General features: G+C 48.5%; 1 protein-coding gene across 1 annotated transcript in view; it reads right to left on the minus strand.

The window, feature by feature from the left end:
- The window catches only part of GABBR2 (gamma-aminobutyric acid type B receptor subunit 2), a 367,936-nt gene that overhangs the window by 240,855 nt on the left and 108,550 nt on the right, over positions 1 to 18,531 (minus strand). Inside the window, exon 2 of the mRNA XM_022600053.3 lies at positions 14,570 to 14,707. Within this exon, the coding sequence (XP_022455761.1) occupies positions 14,570 to 14,707 (138 nt within the window). The remainder of the gene's footprint in view (positions 1 to 14,569; positions 14,708 to 18,531) is intronic.

Genomic DNA, 18,531 nt, shown 5'->3' on the forward strand with positions numbered 1-18,531 from the left:
TGATAATAGTTCAAACGTGGGCCTCCTGATGCAATGCACTGAGAAGATGATGTAAAAAATGTAGCTTAATCTTGCCAAGACTGTTTAACCTGAATCTAATTGTGAAGAAACCATCAAACAAATCCAGATTCTGGATTTTTGGGACATTTTATAAAACAACTAGCTTGAGATTTTTAAGAAGGTCAATATCCTGAAAGCACCCCCCCCCCAAAAAAAAAAAGTAGGAGGGATATTCTAGGTTAAAGAAGACTAAGCACATGATGACAAATATAATGCATGCTCCCGGTTGGACCCTTGATCCCCTCCCACCCACCCCTACAAATAAATGGCAAAAGGGACATTTTGGGGACAACTGGGGAAATTTGAATATGGACCATATATTAGGTAATATTATTGTATCACTGTTAGTTTTTTAGATGTGATAATTATACTACAGTTATGTAAGAGAATTTAATTATTCTTAGGAGATTCATGCTTACATATTTATCGATGAAATGTCATTGCATCTGCAAAGTATTGTCAAGTGCTTTAACAAAAAATAAGTGCGTGTTCTGGCGGGGTCAGGTAGGAGAGAGAGAGGGAGAGGGAAATGCACACACGGCAAAACGCAAACAACTGGTGAATCTAGGTAAAGGGTATATGATACTCATTGTACTTTTACCTTTTTTGGTGGGTTTGAAATTTTTCAAAATAAAAAACTGGAAGAAAATTTGGAGGAAAGGCAGAAACATAAGTAGAGCAGCAAAAACTGCTTTAATGTCTGCATTAAAAAAAAATATCTGCAACTGATTGGAATACAATCCATTTAATATACTTTATCCATGAATTCACAATGTTACTTAACCTAAAAGTGAGACCTTGAGAAAGAAGGAACTCCCAAAGAAAAACAAAACAAGAATTCCTGGAGGTTCTCCTATATTCCAGGCCACATGCCTGGCTCTGAGATTCTAGCTGCCAGCAAAGGAGATGTGGTCTCACCCTCATGGAGGGAGCTGACAACTCTCAGGCAAGCTGGACACTGAACTGGGAACTGAACCTGCAAGGATGCTGCAGGGCAGGGAGAGACAGGTGCCACGGATGTCTCTAGCAGAGGCAGTGATCTGGCTAGAAAGGCTTCCCAGAGAAGTGGTGTTGAAACTGAGAAGTGAGCAAAGATCCCTTTTTGCTAGTATGGGTGCTGGGTTGAGCCGGAAGCTGCTTTGCTGTGCTGAGCATCTACATACCCATTACTCTAGCAAGGGGCCTGGAGTTTCAGAAGACACCCAGGACTAGAAGGGAGCCATTTTCTGGTCACGCAAAGCCAACATGCCATCTTCGAAGTAACCAGGACAGTGCCATGTAACAGCTTGTGTGGGAGCTTGGGGGAACTTTGAGAAAATTATGCTTATATCCGCATTTGGGCATAATGTCTAAACAGTCATCTGACCTCAGATTGTTTTCCTCAAGTAGAGCGCTTCCTACTGTATAATGTTCAATCTCGGCATCATGGAAATAATCAATTATTTAATCTTCTTAGTAAACAGATTCAAAGCAAAAGCCTTCTGTATAATTCAAAATGAAAGTAGGCTATGCTCTATTAAAAAAAAAATCGAGCCATTCATTACAAAACCACCTAGAGTAGAACTCTAAGTACCATATGCTTGAAATATTTAGCATGTTATTGATTTTCATGACAACCAGTCCATCTATTTTCTGAGTTGAAAAAAAGCATTCATTTTTTACATACAACAAGTTACTGGATGAATATTAAGTTTAAAAGTGTGTGTGTGGGGGCTTCCCTGGTGGCGCAGTGGTTGAGAGTCCGCCTGCCGATGCAGGGGACACGGGTTCGTGCCCCGGTCCGGGAGGATCCCACATGCCGCGGAGCGGCTGGGCCCGTGAGCCATGGCCGCTGGGCCTGCGCGTCCAGAGCCTGTGCTCCGCAATGGGAGAGGCCACAACAGTGAGCGGCCAACATAACGCAAAAAAGTGTGTGTGTGTGTGTGTGTGTGTGTGTGTGTGTGTGCGTGTGCGTGTGTCATAAATGATTTACAGGGAGAACACAGGTCTGCGGACAGGCTCACGCCAGCCTGCGCCATCATCTGCTGACAGGCAAGGTGGGCGGAGGAGGGGCCCCAGGGACTTGGAGGGAGCCTCCGTGGCCCCCACTTCTGCACCCTGAGGTCTGCTCACAGCAGGAAGCAGGGCAAGTCTTGCTCTTTGCATCTCACTTCCCTCATTCTGCCTCACTAGGATGATACCTGCTCTTCCTTCCCCACAGTGCTGCCCCGAGGACTGGATGGGGTTGTGAGTGGCAGTGCGCTTAGTGGATGCCAGCATGGACTCCAGAACCACTTCATCCTGGCAAGCCCTTGTGAGACACCCAACCTTTCTGTGCTTCTGTTTCTTCATCTGTGAAATGAGGAGAGTAGTGTCCAGCTCATAAGGTTGGTGTGTAGAGGAAATGAGTTCATTTATGCACAGTGTTTAGAATCATGCCTGCCCCATGGCCAAGGCCACTGAAATGTAGGCCAGTAGTACTACAAATTGGTTTTGTAACGTGCCACCCAGATGTGTTCATTCATGCTTTTTGAGCACCTACTCAGTGTCAGGTTCTGTGCAAGGCCCTTGGGGTACAGCCAAGGCTCAGACTGGCAAAGACTGTCCTGAAGGAGTTCACAGTGTGCTGGGTAACACTGAAACCTCATCAGAAAACTGCAATATACTGAAGAAAGGGCAGAGATGAAATAAGTGAAGAAAAGGCAAAGGGAGGGGGCAGGGACCTCCTGCAGCTGGGGAGCAGGGCTGTGGAAGATTAGGGAGGCTTCAAAGAGGTGGCACTTGAACTAAATATCAGAAATGCAAAGGACTCCGCCAGGCGCAGAGATGGCATCAGGCAGTGGGCACAGCATAGGCAAAAAAGAGAGCTGCAGAGAGCAGGTTCTATCACTTAGCACGCGGGGAATGGACTGGAGGGGGACTGAACAGAATGCTGGTGTCACAGCTCTGCCGCCACTCATGGAATGACATTATGCAGGATGCGTCACCTCTCTGGGGTCACTTCCTTCACCTTAGAACGGAGGGTTCTCTGCCTGGAGAGCTCTTGGGGAGACTGCATGCCTAAGTGGTAAGTGGCTTAGGAATGGAAAGGGAACCAGGCCCCAACCTGTGAGCCCCTAGGGGAGGGAATCGCATGCAGGGCCCAAGAGGGAAGCTAACAGGGTGAAGGCAGGTGCTGATGGCTTTGAGCCACAGGGGATACAGGGAATCGGGACGTGATGTTATCAAGGTTATCTGGCCCATCAGCTGGCCCAACCCTCTCCCTTTACAATGGGAGGCCCGGGGAGGGATGTACAGAGGCTACACAGCTAGCCTCAGGGAGCTGGCCCCAGATCCCAGGAGGTAGATCAGGAGGCCACATGGGTGCCCTGGTCCTTGAAGGAGTGTGAGCATGGGGCGGGGAACTGTGGGCATCATCTCAGGTCATCTCACAACCAGCTAGGGTCAGTACCATGCCACTGCCACACCACAAATGAAAGGCTGAGAGTGCGAGCATAATCTGCCCAAGGCCATCAGCTAACAAGTGCCAGAGCCTGTTTGGGAACCCCCGCCCATCTGACCACAAGCCCAAGGAAAACAGCGGTATCATCAGTATTACAAGTTGACCAAGCATGTTAGCCCCTCTGGGCCTCCGTTTCCTCGTCTGTACAAATAGGCACAAGACCACTTTATCAAACAGGACGAGGATGGGGCAGTCAATGTCATACCATGACACAAACCCTATACTTTTGTCTCAGAGCACCTGCCCAGCAGCCACCAAGCACCCCGGGCCCTGCCTCACGCCAGTGTTACCACAGTCCTGGGAGGAAAGCAGACAATTATGGAAGATGATGTTCAGGCTCCAGTAAGGGCAAGTGGTCTGTGTAAGGCTACCCAGCAGAAGACGGCAGGGCCAGGATGGGAAGCCAGGTGTTCTCATGTTGACTCAGTGCCTTTTCCTTTGTTCCTTATTTGGAGCCGCAAGTTCCCTCTGCACTCCTGGCCACTATGGGATCGGGGGCCTTTCTGGCTGAAAGAGACTCCCAGGTCAGCCTGTCACGCTGAGGCTCAAGCACCACAGTTTGACAAGAGCCCCTGTGGTCCATGATGCTGACTGCAGGGACGGCCAGAGGCGTTGAGAACACTGACTGCACCTGCATTTTCACGCTGACATTCCAAAAGTGGATCCTGGGGCTGAATCAGTAGATCTCTCCCCTAAGCCAACTGGAGTCTGAACACTTAGCCTCCAAACCCCTTCCCACTCAGCTGACACACCTGGCTGTCCTTCAGAAACTCCAGGTAATCCTGTGTGACAGGTACCTTCGATTGGCAAGAAACACCTAGGATCTTGTTAAAATTCAGGGTCAGGGTGAGTAGGGCTGGGGTGGGGCCTGGGACTCTGCATTTCTAACACGCTCCCAGGTGCTGCTGCTGGTCAGCAGACCACACTGCTTCAGAGAATCTCTAGACCAGTATTTCCTTGATGATAAGAACTAGCCAAGGCATTTGTTTAAAATCACCTTCCCAGGCTTCTTCCCTGGAGATGCCGATCAGGGAAGCTGGAAATCTGATTTTTAACCAGTAAACCAGTGCCCTGCCCCCACTCTGCCTCACCTGATGAGCCCTACCATCAGATACACTTGAGAAACATTGCCTAGTCCAACCCCCTCACCTGGTGCCTGAATCCCCGCTGAGCATCCCCACCAGAAGCCATCCAGTCTCCACCTGAGGGTGGCCCGTCACTCTAAGGCAGGGGTTCTCACCCACTGCTGTGAATCAGAATCACCTGCGGCACCAAAAAAGGACTCAGAGACCAGGCTGCTAGAAATAGGACAGGGCCTGGCGAAGGTGACCAGCTCGTCCCCACTTGCATGAGCCTTTCCTGTCCACGTTTCCTGCTCCACATTTATTATTACTAGCCCATTAGGTTGGTATTATACCCATTATACACATTTGTCCTCCTAGAGAGACTTACTTTTCTGATTCCCTTTCCAGTTCTTTCCAGATTCAACTTGTAATTCCAGACTTGACTCAACATAATCTGTGGTTGTGCTGCTTCCTAGCAGCATCAGCCGTACCGTAAGCAGTGCGAGTAATTTATTTATTTAGAATGAATTATTTATACCCAGCATACTTCCAGGCGGTGAAAGACTCATCAACAATGGGGCCATTGGAGTTGCACACTGGGAACTGATATTACTTTAGATACCATAGTCTTGAATTAAAAATGGGGGACAGAACCTTGAATTGAATCTTTTACCAGATGGACAGGAAAGATACAGGTTGGGTCCTTGGCAGGAATAGACCGGGAACCGCCAAGCACTTGGTAGCATTGTGCCCTTTTTTCCTCTGCTTCTGTGAAAACTCAACCAGAAAAGAGCATGCGCACCTCTCACAGATGCCTTGGGCTTATTTGGCCTCTCCTGCAGGTTCTTTGTTTTAATTTTACTGTTCTGAATCACCTTCGCGGTCTGTGATAGTTCATTTCATCCACAAAACTTTGAATCTAGAGGCAAATGGAGACATAATTTTTCAAGGAGTTCCCTGCCCAGGGCCTGGCTGGCATCTCAGATGCCAAAAGCATCAGTAACGGTAATATGATCCTTAATCTGTAAGAAGCACCAGTCTGACAAGGGCCACCACCTGCTCCACCTTCCCTGTCCTATCTGATGCTCTCAATGGCCCCAGAAGAAGGGCAGATTTAGTTAGCCCATTTCAGAGATGAGTTCAGTGAGGCTCCAGGAGGCTTGCCGATTTGCCCAAGGCTGCTGTCAGTGACAGACATAGGAGGGACAATTACCCAGAGCTTCTAGATTTTAGGGCTCAGTTCTGGCTACTATGCCCAACTGCTCTTCTGCCATATCCACCTGTCCTGGGGTGGCAGCGCTGGGCAGTGGAATTTGCACTGGTCTGGGAGAGTACACAGCAGGCACTGCACTTGTTGAATAAAGGAATGAATAAATAAATATGAGCATGAATGAATGAGAACAGAACACTTCCCTTTCCCCACAGAAGATCAATGCGTTCTGCTGGAGCCCTGCTGAGGGCTCATGCTTCCTCCCACCCATTTGTATGCAAACCAACAGCTAGCAACCTTCCCTCCCTTCATGTATGACACTCCACCTGCTCCCAGAACCTTACTTTACTGGCATCCAATGTCACAGCCAGGAAGGCCTATCCATAGTCTCCAGTCCTCAGGGTCTCTCCCTCCCCCTCTACTTGGCCCATAATGCATGCCTTTAATATTTCTTCTCTTTTTCCTCCTCCACCTTTTTTTTTTTTTTTTTTTTTTAATGAATCCAGAAGGTGGAAGCACCTCATAGATCATTAATGTGCTAAATGGCCCCTCAAGAGACCGGCGCCAAGAAATGGCTCCAACCCGCCCTGGATTGTTGGCCTCCATTCTCTTTCTTAGAGAGTAGCACAGCAGCAGCGGTGGCAGCGAAGTTTCCAACTGTGGCTAATCACACTGTGGATCCTGAGTGGTTTTTGATCAGGTCCACAGGCTCCGTCACTCCACGGCAAGGGTGTGGCAGCCACATGGGCTGGGCAGTGGTGGAGTTCTGGCCTGCTGGGTTTTGACTCTTGGGGGCTGAGAAGCAGACGTTATGTGCACCTTGAGTGTCTTGCTGAAGAACCCCTACCTTGCCCCTGATGCCTTAAGTTTCAGGGTCTGCAGTGCCAGAGTAAATAACCTTTGCTGTTGATGCAAAACAGGGGCTATAATTGGAGGTCTGCTCCTGGGGAGGAGTCCTTGTCATTGTAACATTATTACATCATAACATTGTACCAGCAGCTACTGTTTTGTAGTCTATAAAGGTGCTTTCACCTAAAAGATGAAAAGCCTTCACTGATTCTCACAACTGCACAAAACATATTAGGCTAATTTGCTATTCCCATTTTACTTAAGAGAAAAGTGAGGCTGAGAAAGATAAAATAAGACCATGCTGTAATTACAAACCACTGGAGAGTGAGCCATGGGACCCAGCTTTGCTGTTACTGTGAGAACTTGGGTAAGATCCTACCCACTTTGGGCCTCTGCTTCCCAGTCTGTGCAACAGGGAGACTGGACCCAATGATTGCTAAGACCTTATGTCTTTCTATGAATCTACCTCAAATTCCACAAACCACAGCTAAGTAAGAAACAATCTTTTGATTTCTCAGGCAACCTAGAGTTTTAATAAGATAATCACATGAGAAAATCAAGTCAGATGACAAAATTTCTGCTCCTATAAAGGAAATGGCATCGACCGATAGTTTAGAGCTATGTTGGAACTCAGTAAATAGCAAAGGGCTTGATTTGAGGGTTTTCACAGATTTGGTTTTTTAAATGTCAAAACCAAGCATGACTTAGTTTTTTCAGAAATCAAGCCCTAAATGTGCCAACAGTTACACAGAGACTTAGCTTTTTCAGAAATCACGTCCTAGATGTGCCAACAGTTACACAGAGTCAAGGTTCTCCTGTCCACATGCCCTCCTCACTTCCACTCCCTCACATGAGCGTGGCCAAGGAGACAACCCCATCACACAAACTGAAATGTTCCTGCCCAGGAAGGTCCTCGGGGGAGTGCCAAGGCAGGCCAGGAGGCAGGGTGGGCTGCCGAGGGGAGGCTTGGGATGGTGCCAGGAGAAGTGCGTCTACGATTTAATAATCTGCTGCAGCTGCCTTTTTAAAGGACAGGCTCTGCGGGATACGGTTCTTGATGAAGCAGTGTTTGCAACTTCCTGCGAGCAGCCCTTTATCCCTTCAGGAATCTGACTTTACTTTCATCAGCAAGGCTATTTCTCTCTGCAAGCTGAGGCAACTATCATCTCACTCCCAAGAAGGAAGGAGTTTTGTCCTGCTCTTAGGGTATGAACTCCCGCTGGCCACATCTCTTGTACCTTTGCTGGCTTTGCCTCCATCTCTTGTTCAAGCTACCCTGCCTCCATCTTCCCCACCCAGTGCCAAATCCTGCTGCTCCCCAGGCTCCATGCTTTCAGAAGGACAGACTATGTTGGTGGGAGCTTTGTAGAACTTCTCCAAAAATGTGCAAGGCAGGGTCAGAAGCAAGCCCCCTTCAGATCTCCGAGGAAAGGATTCTGAGGGAGTCTGAAAACATTTCCAAAGGAAGCATATTAGTTCAAAAGCATCAGGGCCAGAGATGGGAGATGGGAGCTGAGGCCATGCCAGAGATCATTTCAGGTGCCCTTTATGTCCTTTTACCAAGGGGCTGCAGTTGGAAAGCCCTTGGGTTCCTCTAGGTCTGGCAGGCTCTGATGATCTGCCCTCATCGTTAGGGATGAGCCTGAGGCCTCGAAGGCAGGCATCCAGCCCTCTGTCAGCAAACATGCCCAGGTACCCCTCAGCATCTAAGGACTGCACCAGACCCTGCCCTAGGGCGGCTCGAGGCCGGGCGGGCGCAGACACAGGGCAGCAAACACCATGCGAGGGCTCTGCAGGTAAAGGAGCACAGGGGGAGGAACGGGAAGCTCCACAGAGGAAGGGGCAGCCAAACTGCACCCTGCCAGGTGGAGAGACCACGGGCAGAGGGAACAGCCTGTAAGTGGATGGTGGCATATAAAGGAACAGGTGGGTGGCAAAGAGGGGAGCAAGATGAAGGGGCACCTTTGGCCACACCACAGGCTGTGGGCTTTGTCCCGGGGGTGTTTGCCCCAGCAGCATCCCCTGCTGTCTCCTCCATGTCCCCTTTCCCACAGGGGCTGTGTAAATTGAAATTCTGTGGACCAGCAGCACTTGTCAGAGTCCTGATGTCTGAGAGATGAGCAGGACTTAGAGATCACCTGGCCCAAGCAAGTTCCCAGGAACCAACTGCATCCACATCACCTGAACTGCTGGTACTGAAATGGCAGCGGGGGTGAGAAGTGGGGTCCACAGTCCTTTAAGGATTTGATGAATCCCTTAATCTGGACCTGCTCAGAATGGAGCTCGGGAATCTGCATTAACACAGGCACATCCTTGGCCCCCATAAATGACTCTCACCATATAGTGTGAGAGCCAGCAACCTGGTGTATGCCTACTCTATGGATTAAATCTCAGCAACAGTGGGACTGGATGAGACTAGAATGTTCGGGGAACCTCCGGCAAGGGGACCTCACGACTTCACAGCCAGGCAGCCTGCTCCACGCCGGATGCCTCCAGCAGCAAAGGCTTGCTTGCAGGGAGTAGAGGATCCTGCTCCCCTCTAACTTCAGCCTTGCTCCTGCATCTCCCCACCTACATCTCAGAGACCCAGCAAAATCTCTCAAAGAGCCATGCAGGTCTGGAGGCTAAGATTTCTCCCTCCTCCCCAGCGCCCTGCATGTTCTCCAGTCTGAACATGCTCAGCTCTCCAACAGCCAGAACCTGACTCTCCGCAGATGCCTCCCAGGCTATGCCCTGGTGGGTCTCTCCCAGTGTGAGGCCCAGATCTGAGCCCCGACCCTGGGTGGGGTCTGACCAGGAGGACAGGGACAGAGCCTGCACTGCACGCCCTGGACTCCATGAAGGTCCTCGCGTCTAGCTGGAGGAGCTGACGCTCCCAGTGACTCACATCACGACTTAAACAATATTAGCCTCTCAACACAGCAACCATGAATCAAGAAGCCCAGCAAAAAGCAAAAGTTAAATTTAACTGATTTTAGCACCAGGGTAAATTTTCACCCCTTTGTGGCGCAAATCCCTATTTTCGTAGTACCAGGAAACAGAAACAACTGATTATACATCCCAGGCTGTCTCTGTCCAGAGAGCATTGTTCCCCCAAAAGGCAGTCGGTGCTCCTTTTCAATTACACAAATTACATGCATTTTCCCATTTGTGAAACTCTGTTTCGGAGCCCAGTTTTGAATAAGTTAAGGGATTGATCAAATCCCTTGGGCGACAGCAGACCCACTCACCCCAGTCCTCTACCATCTCTTCAAACAAGCTCAGCCTCCAGGAGGTGGGGAACGGGCGGGAGGTCCCCGGAATCTGGTCCTGTGTTAGCAAATGGGGCTGTGTTCCCCGAGAGTGGGGGGAGGGAGAAATCTTCCAGGGCCACTCTCCATCAGGACCCACATCTTTGTTCCTACATCCCCCTGCTTGACTTCTCAGGCTGGGAGAAGTCTGTTCTCCTTGGCTCACCCTGTGATGCAGGTCCCCAGAACTCTCCAAACTGCTGGGCACCGTCCAGTTCTTAGCCCCTCAGTGTCCCTCATCTGTGCACAGCGGGAGCCCTGGATCTGCCCAGGTGTCTGGTAGCAGATGCCTAGGGCAGTGGTGGACTAGGCACGAGAATCACCCACAAGAGCCCGTCAGCAACACATAGGGATTCTGCTGAGGTGGAGGCTGAGGATCTGCATTTTTCTCCCAAGTCCTCGGCCTCCCCATGGTCAAGTCCACATTGTGAGAAACTCTGCCATGGGGGGTTTCAGGCTCCCAGTCTACCCCCTGCACTTAGTTCAGTTTAGCACTCAGTGAGGACCTACTGGGGTACTAGGCCCTGTGCGAGGCGCTGGCAACTAAGGGGCGAAGGAAACAAGAGTCCCTGCCCCCAAGAAGCTTACAGTCTAGTAGGGAACACCCAGATATAGAATAAACTATTCTCCACAGAATGTAATTCATTTAATAACGGAACACCACATGCAATATAGAAGTGATGTAGAACCACGCACGTTCCTCAATCTTCTTTTCACTATCACTCTCCTAAGAAACCTTTACGCATTTTTTCCTAATCCCACCCCACTCATGAAATTGTAATACCACAGATATACTATATATCCGTTTATGCACCGTATGTGTACCTGTGCATTATACATAAAAAGAGTGAGACTTTTTGCCCTCTTCCCACAATAATGAATTTTCACCCCCTTGAGGGAGATGACCCCCCACTGAGAAGGCATTGTTGAGGAGGGAACAATTAATTCACTTAGGGATGGGAGGCACAGAAGGAAAGAGGTCAGGAAAGGCATCACAGAGGAAGCAGTACCTATCCAGGGTTTTGAAGGATGAGCAGGAGTTCAGCAAAACAGAGAAGGGACTCAGCATCTAGCCTCCCTTGCTGGGCAACCTGACCCTTGCTTTCCTCCCAGAATTCCTCCTTCCTGTGGAAGCCAGCCTCCAAGATGGTCCCTAGTGATCTTCACCTCCTGCTATAGCTTGTATAGTCCTCTCCCTCATAAATAAGAGCTAAATTTGTGATCAATAGAATATGGCAGAAATAATGATATGCAAACTCTGAAGCTAGATCCTAAAAACTTCTGCAGTCTCTACTTTGGTCTCCTAGATGACTCGTTTTGGGGGAAGCCAGCTGCCATGCCAGAAGGACCCTCTAGCAGCATTATGGAGAGGCCCCCACGGGGAAGCCCCAATTTGCCAGCCATGTGAGGGGACCATGCTGGGAGCAGACCCTCCAGCCCCAAGCAAGCCTTCAGATGATGCCGGCCCCCAGCCTCCAAATCTGCCAGCTTGACCTCAAACATCTTGGAGCAGTTGCAAGCCATTCTGTGGGTCTGAATTCCTGACCCACAGAAGTAATGGAATAATAAATGATATTTGATAATAAATATATGATAATAATATGATAATATGATAATAATAAATGATTATTGTTGATTTTAAGGTGATTTGTTACACAGCAATAAATAATACACCCCACCTCTCATAACCCAAGTTTCTGTCTTGTCAGCTCCTCTAGGCTGGAGGCCCTCTTTTGCATGCTGAGGCTGGGGAGCTTTAGCTGCCAAGCCAGGAGTTTGCAACACTGTGCTTGCTCCTACAGCTCCTAGAGAATTCTGAGGGGCAGACAGTTCTAAGTGAGGCTCAGAGAAGGTCAGGAAGCTCCCTGGATTCCTCTGGGTGGGGATTTTACAGGGAGCTTGCTCTCTCACATCTGGGCAAAATATCCATCTGCAGACCCTTCCCTCCCTCCCTCCCTCCCTCTGACCATTCAATATCTAATAAGGTCTGTGAAGTGTTAGGCACCAGGAAAAACAGGAGTAACTCAGGCCTTGTTTCTGTTCTCAAGGAATCCATAGCTCAACTAAATACATCCCCACATCTGCAAAGCCATAAGAGGGGGAAAGGCAGACAGGCTTGCGGGGGTGGGCTGTGTACATGCTCTGCTAGAAGTAAACAGGGGGAAGTGAGAGAAAGAATTTCTAGAGGGCTACTTTAGATAGTGCAATAAGAAAGGCTTCCTGGAAGAGGCAGCATTTAAGCTGGGTCTCTGAGAACGGGTAGGACTTGACATACAGGTCATGGGGAGAAGGGGATGTTTCAAGTGGTGGGAACAGTGTTTCAGGAAAGACAAGGAATGCTAAGTAGTTGGGTCATTCAACTCAGGGAATAGCAGGAGACGGGGCAGGGGTGTCAACAACAATAAAACAAGAAACACTTAGTGCTTAGGACATGCCAGGGCACAGTTCTAATCCCTGTTTAATAATGTAGCCCACACAGCAGCCCTATGAGGTCAGTCCTCTTATTACCTTGCTTTTACAGATGGGAGGCTGAGGCTCAGAGAGGCAGTGCCTGGCCCTGACCAGCAGGAGTCTGGCGTGCTCCTCAGTACTCAGGAGAGAAAGCTCAAGGGCAGAGAAGGTGCATGACTCCACCAAGGTCTCACGGCTGTTTGTGGGCACCGCAGGGTTGGAAGCCAGGCTCCCCCGGCACATTGAACCGTGCTGGTTTCCAGCTACGTGGTTAGGTTTGCACCAAAACACGCTGAGCTGCTTTTCTGGCCTCATCCACTGTTGCATCCGCCCACCCTCAGCATGGCCTGCTCCGGCCACGGAGAATGACTCACTGCTCTCCAAGCCCACACTCCTTCCCACCTCCTGCTTTTGCATGCCCAGTTTCCTCTGCCAGCAGCGCTCTCCTCCACGTCTCCAGCTGTCCAACGCCCTCTCCTCCTTTGCAGCCAGCTCCCCATCACCTCCCCTGAGAAGCCTTCCTGAACCCAGGGCTGAGTGGGTGGGCGGCTCTCCCCTGGGACCCCACTCTTCCCTTATCACAGCTCTGCTATGGCTGCCTCCCACCTCCCCTCTGGGGCACGAGCTTGGGGCTCTACCCCCAGCGCCCCATATACGCAGGGCTGGACTCAGAAAGTACGTCAGTCAATGTGAGCAGAATGAAACCAGATCCCCCTGTGGTCTGGCTCCTGCCCACCCCTTCATTCTCATTCTCACCACCCTGACTCCCCACCCACCATGCTCCAGCCCCACTGCCCTCTTTTCCGTTCCCTGAACAAGCCAAGTTTGTTCCCATCACAGGCTGTCTGCATTTGCTATTCCATCCTGACATGGAATACTCTTCATCCAACCAACTCCTTCTCACCCTTCAGGTCTGAGTTCAATTGTCACCTCCTCTAAGAGGCCTTTCCTGACTGCCTCGAAGCGGCCACTATTTATCCCATCACCCTGTTTACCTCTACCCTAGCCATTTCCTTACCGCAATCTTACCTCAAGGGCCAAACTGCCTGAGTTTAAATCCTGGCTCTTACCTATGAGCTGAGGGTCCTTGGGCAAGTTACTTAGCCTCTGTGTGCCTTGGTCTCCTTATCTATAAAATGGGATGATGATAATACCAACAGCATAATACCAACAGTTGTAAGGAGTACATGAGTTAATGAAAATACGTGCTCAGAACAGTGTCTGGTATGTTGTAAGCCCGACATACATACTATACAAGTATTGCTCTTAGTATGATTACTTAATTGTTTATTTGCTTATTGCCTGCCTCCCTCCTAGAATGTAAGCTCTGAACAGGTAGGGACCAGGTCTGTCCTGTTCAGCACTATATCCTCAGTGTCTACCCAAATTCCAGGCACACAGTAAGTTGCATTATATTTATTGGATGGATGAATGGATGATGAATGGATGACGGATGGATGAATGGACGAGGGATGGATGGATGAAGCAAAGAAGTAAAACATGTTCCTGGGCCACAACTCATCGTGGGGTCTCGTCTTTCTACACGTCTCTCTCACATTCTAAATAACAGCTAGCACTGGTGAGTTTCACCTACATCAGACCATACATTCACTGGTGCAACATTCAACAGCGTATAACATTTGCCAGTGTAAAGAGCCGAGAGCCCCAGGAAAGGCTTAACCGAGGAGAAAGGCAGCCTTAGTGGACAAAATAATTTCAGTGAGGGCGGGAGGTTTGGATCATCTAGTTAAAGAAACAGTGAGAGCAGGTCTCTGAGGCCTGAAGGTCTAGGGTGTACTTGGGGAAAGGTGCGTTGTTTAGGGGGGCGGAGGCATGGAGTGAGTGGCAGGGATAGGAAATGAGACTGGACAGGAAGACTGGCTGGATGTTGACAGCCCTGAAAGTCGGGCTAGGGAGTCACTGAAATATTTCAAACACACAGTGATGGTGTCAGGGCTACCCTTTAGAGCCCCACTGTGTCAGCCAGGACAGGCCAGAGGATCAAGCCAGGAGGTAGAGGCAGTGGGAGGCTGTGTAATCATTCAGGAAAGAGTATGGGAGGTCTGAACTGAGCAACTTAGGATCCATGTTGGGCGAGGAACCATTTCTGAGAAAGACTGGTGGCCAAAGACAGTTCCCCAACCAAAGGTGGCCCGGACCTTACCTGTACCAGATTCCAGCCTTGGAGGGACTCTGCGATGATGGACGTAACAGATGGACAGACTCCTCCAAACACCATCAAGTGGTTCGGCCCATATTTTATTGCATCGTAGAAGGCTTTCAACCCTTTTGCATTATCACACTGGGGAGCAACACAAAGAAAGAGAAGCCCAAATTAGAAACAGCTTTCCCCAGCGACAAGAGCCCGACAGTGGATTCACACAAACAAAACTTCCTCATGGGAAACCTGGGTTTCAGTTCTCTCATCGTGAGGCCTCTCTTTAAACCAGTCCTGAGCCCATGCTGTGAGCTCAGTGAGGTGTGATCTTGGTACCCCTCTTCCCAGCTCTCCTCCCTCTGAGTGTCCTCCAAATCTAGGACTTTAGGCTCCCCAGCCATCTCCCTTCAGAGCACACTAGGGAACGGGCCCCCAAATTCCTCACCCTGGGCCTCTCCCATCATGGTCATCTATATTTTAAAGGAAGATAAATCCACACCCATTAGGATGGCTATTATCAAAAAAGCAGAAAACAACAAGTATTGGCAAGGGTGTGGAGAAAGTGGAATCTTTGTGCATTGCTGCTAGGGATATAAAGTGGTGCAGCTGCAATAGAAAACAGTACTACAGTTCCTCAAAACAGAATTAAACAGAATTATTATATGATCCAGAATTCTGCTTCTGGGTATATACCCCCAAGAACTGAAAGCAGGGACTCAGAGAGATATCTGTACACCCGTGTTCATTAGCAGCATTATTCACAGTAGCCAAAAAGTGTAAACAACCCAAATATCCATCAAGAGATGAATGGTTGAACAAACTGTGGTTTATACATACAATGGAGTATTTTTCTGCCTTAAAAAGGAAGGGAATTCTGACACATGCTATAACACGGATGAAACCTGAAGACATTATGCTAAGTGAAATAAGCCAGACACAAAAGGACAAATGTATGATTCCACTTAGGTGAGGTACCTAGAATAGTCAAATTCATAAAGACAGAAAGTAGGATAGTGGTTACCAGGGGCTGGAGGAGGGGGAAATGGGGAGTTAGTGTTCAATGGGTACACTCTCAGTGATGGTAACATTCCGGAAATGGATGGAGGTGATGGCTGCACAACAGCGAGAATGTACTTAATGTCACTGAACTGTACACCTAAAAATAAAGCGGCACATTTTATGTTATATACATTTTATCACAATAAAAAAGCAGGAGGAGGAGAAGGAGAAGGAGGTGAATCTAAAGGGAAGAATCTGTTCAGCAGACACTTGCCAAGCACCACTCTGTGTTCAGCCCAGGGCTGGATGTTGAGGAAACAGAGAAATTGGACACAGCCCTGCCAAGGAGCTCGCATATGAGGAAGAAAAACAGATCTTGGTGACCCGCTATGGAAATGAACAAGGACAAATGTCTGCAGATATCGGGAGTCAGTTATGGCTCACCTCCCTCTTCTCCACTTCCATCACTCTCATCAAGCCGTGTGGCCGGCTCTCCCCTGGACAGAGCCACGGGCTGCGAACTGGGCGTCTTGCTCCTCCTGAGACCCAGTCAAGCCCATTCATCACCTAGCAGTCCGAGGCCCCTTTGTAAAACATAAATTAGTCCCCTTTTTACTCTGCTGCTTTCTGTGCACTTAAAACCCAAACTCCTATCAGAATATAATTCTCAAAAGGTTAAAAACATAATTCTCATGAAAATCAATAGTGGGTACATGTCAATCTTTTATTTAACTAATAAAGGGCATCTGCAGGATGACAAAGTCGATTCAAAAGAAAATTTGGGAAACAGGGATTTTTATAGTGAATGCAAAATAAAAAATAAGATTGCTAAGTTAGATACAAAACTGGTTAGTGTCCTATACGGCAATAAAACTATCACCTTTGGGGACAGAAAAAGAAATCACTGAAAACCAGCACATCTTATCAATTTTAGAGAATTGTAAGATGCCTTAAATTCCCCTAGTCAGATGACCCTAAGGAAGGGCTGTTAGAAAACGCTCTAAGTGTTAGGCTAACTGGTTATATAATAACGATTTTATATTATTTACAAGTTTGGTATGATATTCTTCACCATCCTTATCATAATGGATGCAGGAAGCCACAAGACCCAGCCCTGCCTCCCACTCTGACCTGATTTCCCTCCACTCTCTTCCTTGCTCACCAAGTACAGCCTTCCCAGCCTCCTTTTTGATCCCTGAAAGGAAAAGCAATTTCCTTCCTGCCTTTGGGCCTTTGCACTTGCTGTTTTCTTTGCTGGGAATAATATTCACCCGGTTCTCAGCATGGCTCACTCCTCATCATTCAAGTCTCAGCTTAGCCGTTACCTCCTTGGGGAATTCATCACTGCTGCCCTACCCAAAATGGTCCTCACCCCCCGTCACTCTCTAAGATGCCACCCTAGTTTATGCCCTAATATAGCTCCTAAAATTATCTGAAATCATCTTGTCTATTTTTGTTTGTCTGCATATTGACTGTCCTTTAATTAAAATGTAAGCCCTCTGAGGACAAGGCTTTTTGGTCATTGTTTCTACTGCTGTTTCCCCAGAGCTTATACAGGCGCCTTAGTAAGGATCTGCTGGATGCCTGAGGGGGCCCTCTGACCTCCCTGCATCTGTTTCTCCCCTCTCTTTCTACTTCCATGTGTCTCTCCTTATTTTTGTCTTACTTTGTCTCCCCGCCCCTTCCCCTCAAGTGACCATAATGTGGGACCAGAGTGGGTTAACATTTGTTGCTCTCTCCTTGTCTATTTGAGAGACTCTGGACTGAGATCCACGGTGGGCGTCAAGAGGGATAGAAACATGAGTCTGATTCAGTTCCTGGCCTCAGAGAGCTCACTGCCCAGTGAGATAGGGGCACGGGTGGCCCCAGCATGTGATGGACAGGGCTCAGTGCTGGGGCAGAGGCACCATGGGGAAGCACCAGGGAGGGCTCTGGGGGCAGGGGTGCGTAAGACTGAGGATGAGGGCAAAGTGGCCTGGGCTAAGGCTAAGGAGCGCTCTGAACGCCAGCCTAGAGAGTTTGGATAGTACCCTGGAGAGATTCAGGAAATGATTCAATTTTAAAATTTTAATTTAATTTTAAAATTGGCCGAGTTAATTTTCTTGCCAAGAAAGACAGAAGGAGAGAAAGATGGAAAGGAAGGAAGAAAGAAGGAAGGAGGGAGGTCGGGGGGGAAGAAAGATGAAATTCTTATTGCTTCTTGGGGCCCTCTATTAATTGTTCCTGTTTCTTTTATTTTATTTTTTTTTTTTTGTGGCACGCGGGCCTCTCACGTCGCGGAGCACAGGTTCTGGATGCGCAGGCTCAGCGGCCATGGCTCACGGGCCCAGCCGCTCCGCGGCATGTGGGATCTTCCCAGACCAGGGCACGAACCCGTGTCCCCTGCATCGGCAGGCGGACTCTCAACCACTGCGCCACCAGGGAAGCCCGTTCCTGTTTCTTGATTGAAAGCAACACTTCCCACCCTCGGTGGAGCACAAGTGGATATAACACAGTAGTTCATGCTTTAATTGTTTCTAACATGATTTACTGAATCATTTTCCATTTTAATATATTCCTGTAATGATTTTAGCTTGCTTTGTAATCTGTACTAATGACAATGATGATACAGTACCACAAGATTTATAATCAAAGCTGCATTAAAATAATATTAGCAACAATGAACTTATTAATACCTGTTTGCTCAGTGAACATTTCTCCAGTACCTAGTCCCTGTAAGACTCTTCATTAATAATGATGCCCTGGCTTCTCACAAATATATACTTTCTGAATAAGTCAACTTAAAAATCTGAGCATATTTGACCACTGGTATTTGAGCTGCAAAAGTTTATCTGACTCAGTTTTCACCAAACCGTGTGGAAGGCAGAATTCTGGCTCCCATGACCCCCTTGGTCTTACTCTCATGTGTATGTTATGTTACACGGCAAATGGGACTTTGCAGATGTAGTTAAGGTTAATGATCAGCTGAC

The sequence above is a fragment of the Delphinapterus leucas genome, chromosome 6 (genome assembly GCF_059928025.1).
Source record: "Delphinapterus leucas isolate spDelLeu-1000000601 "Yukka" chromosome 6, BTC_Dleu_Yukka2, whole genome shotgun sequence".
Classification (NCBI taxonomy): domain Eukaryota; kingdom Metazoa; phylum Chordata; class Mammalia; order Artiodactyla; family Monodontidae; genus Delphinapterus; species Delphinapterus leucas.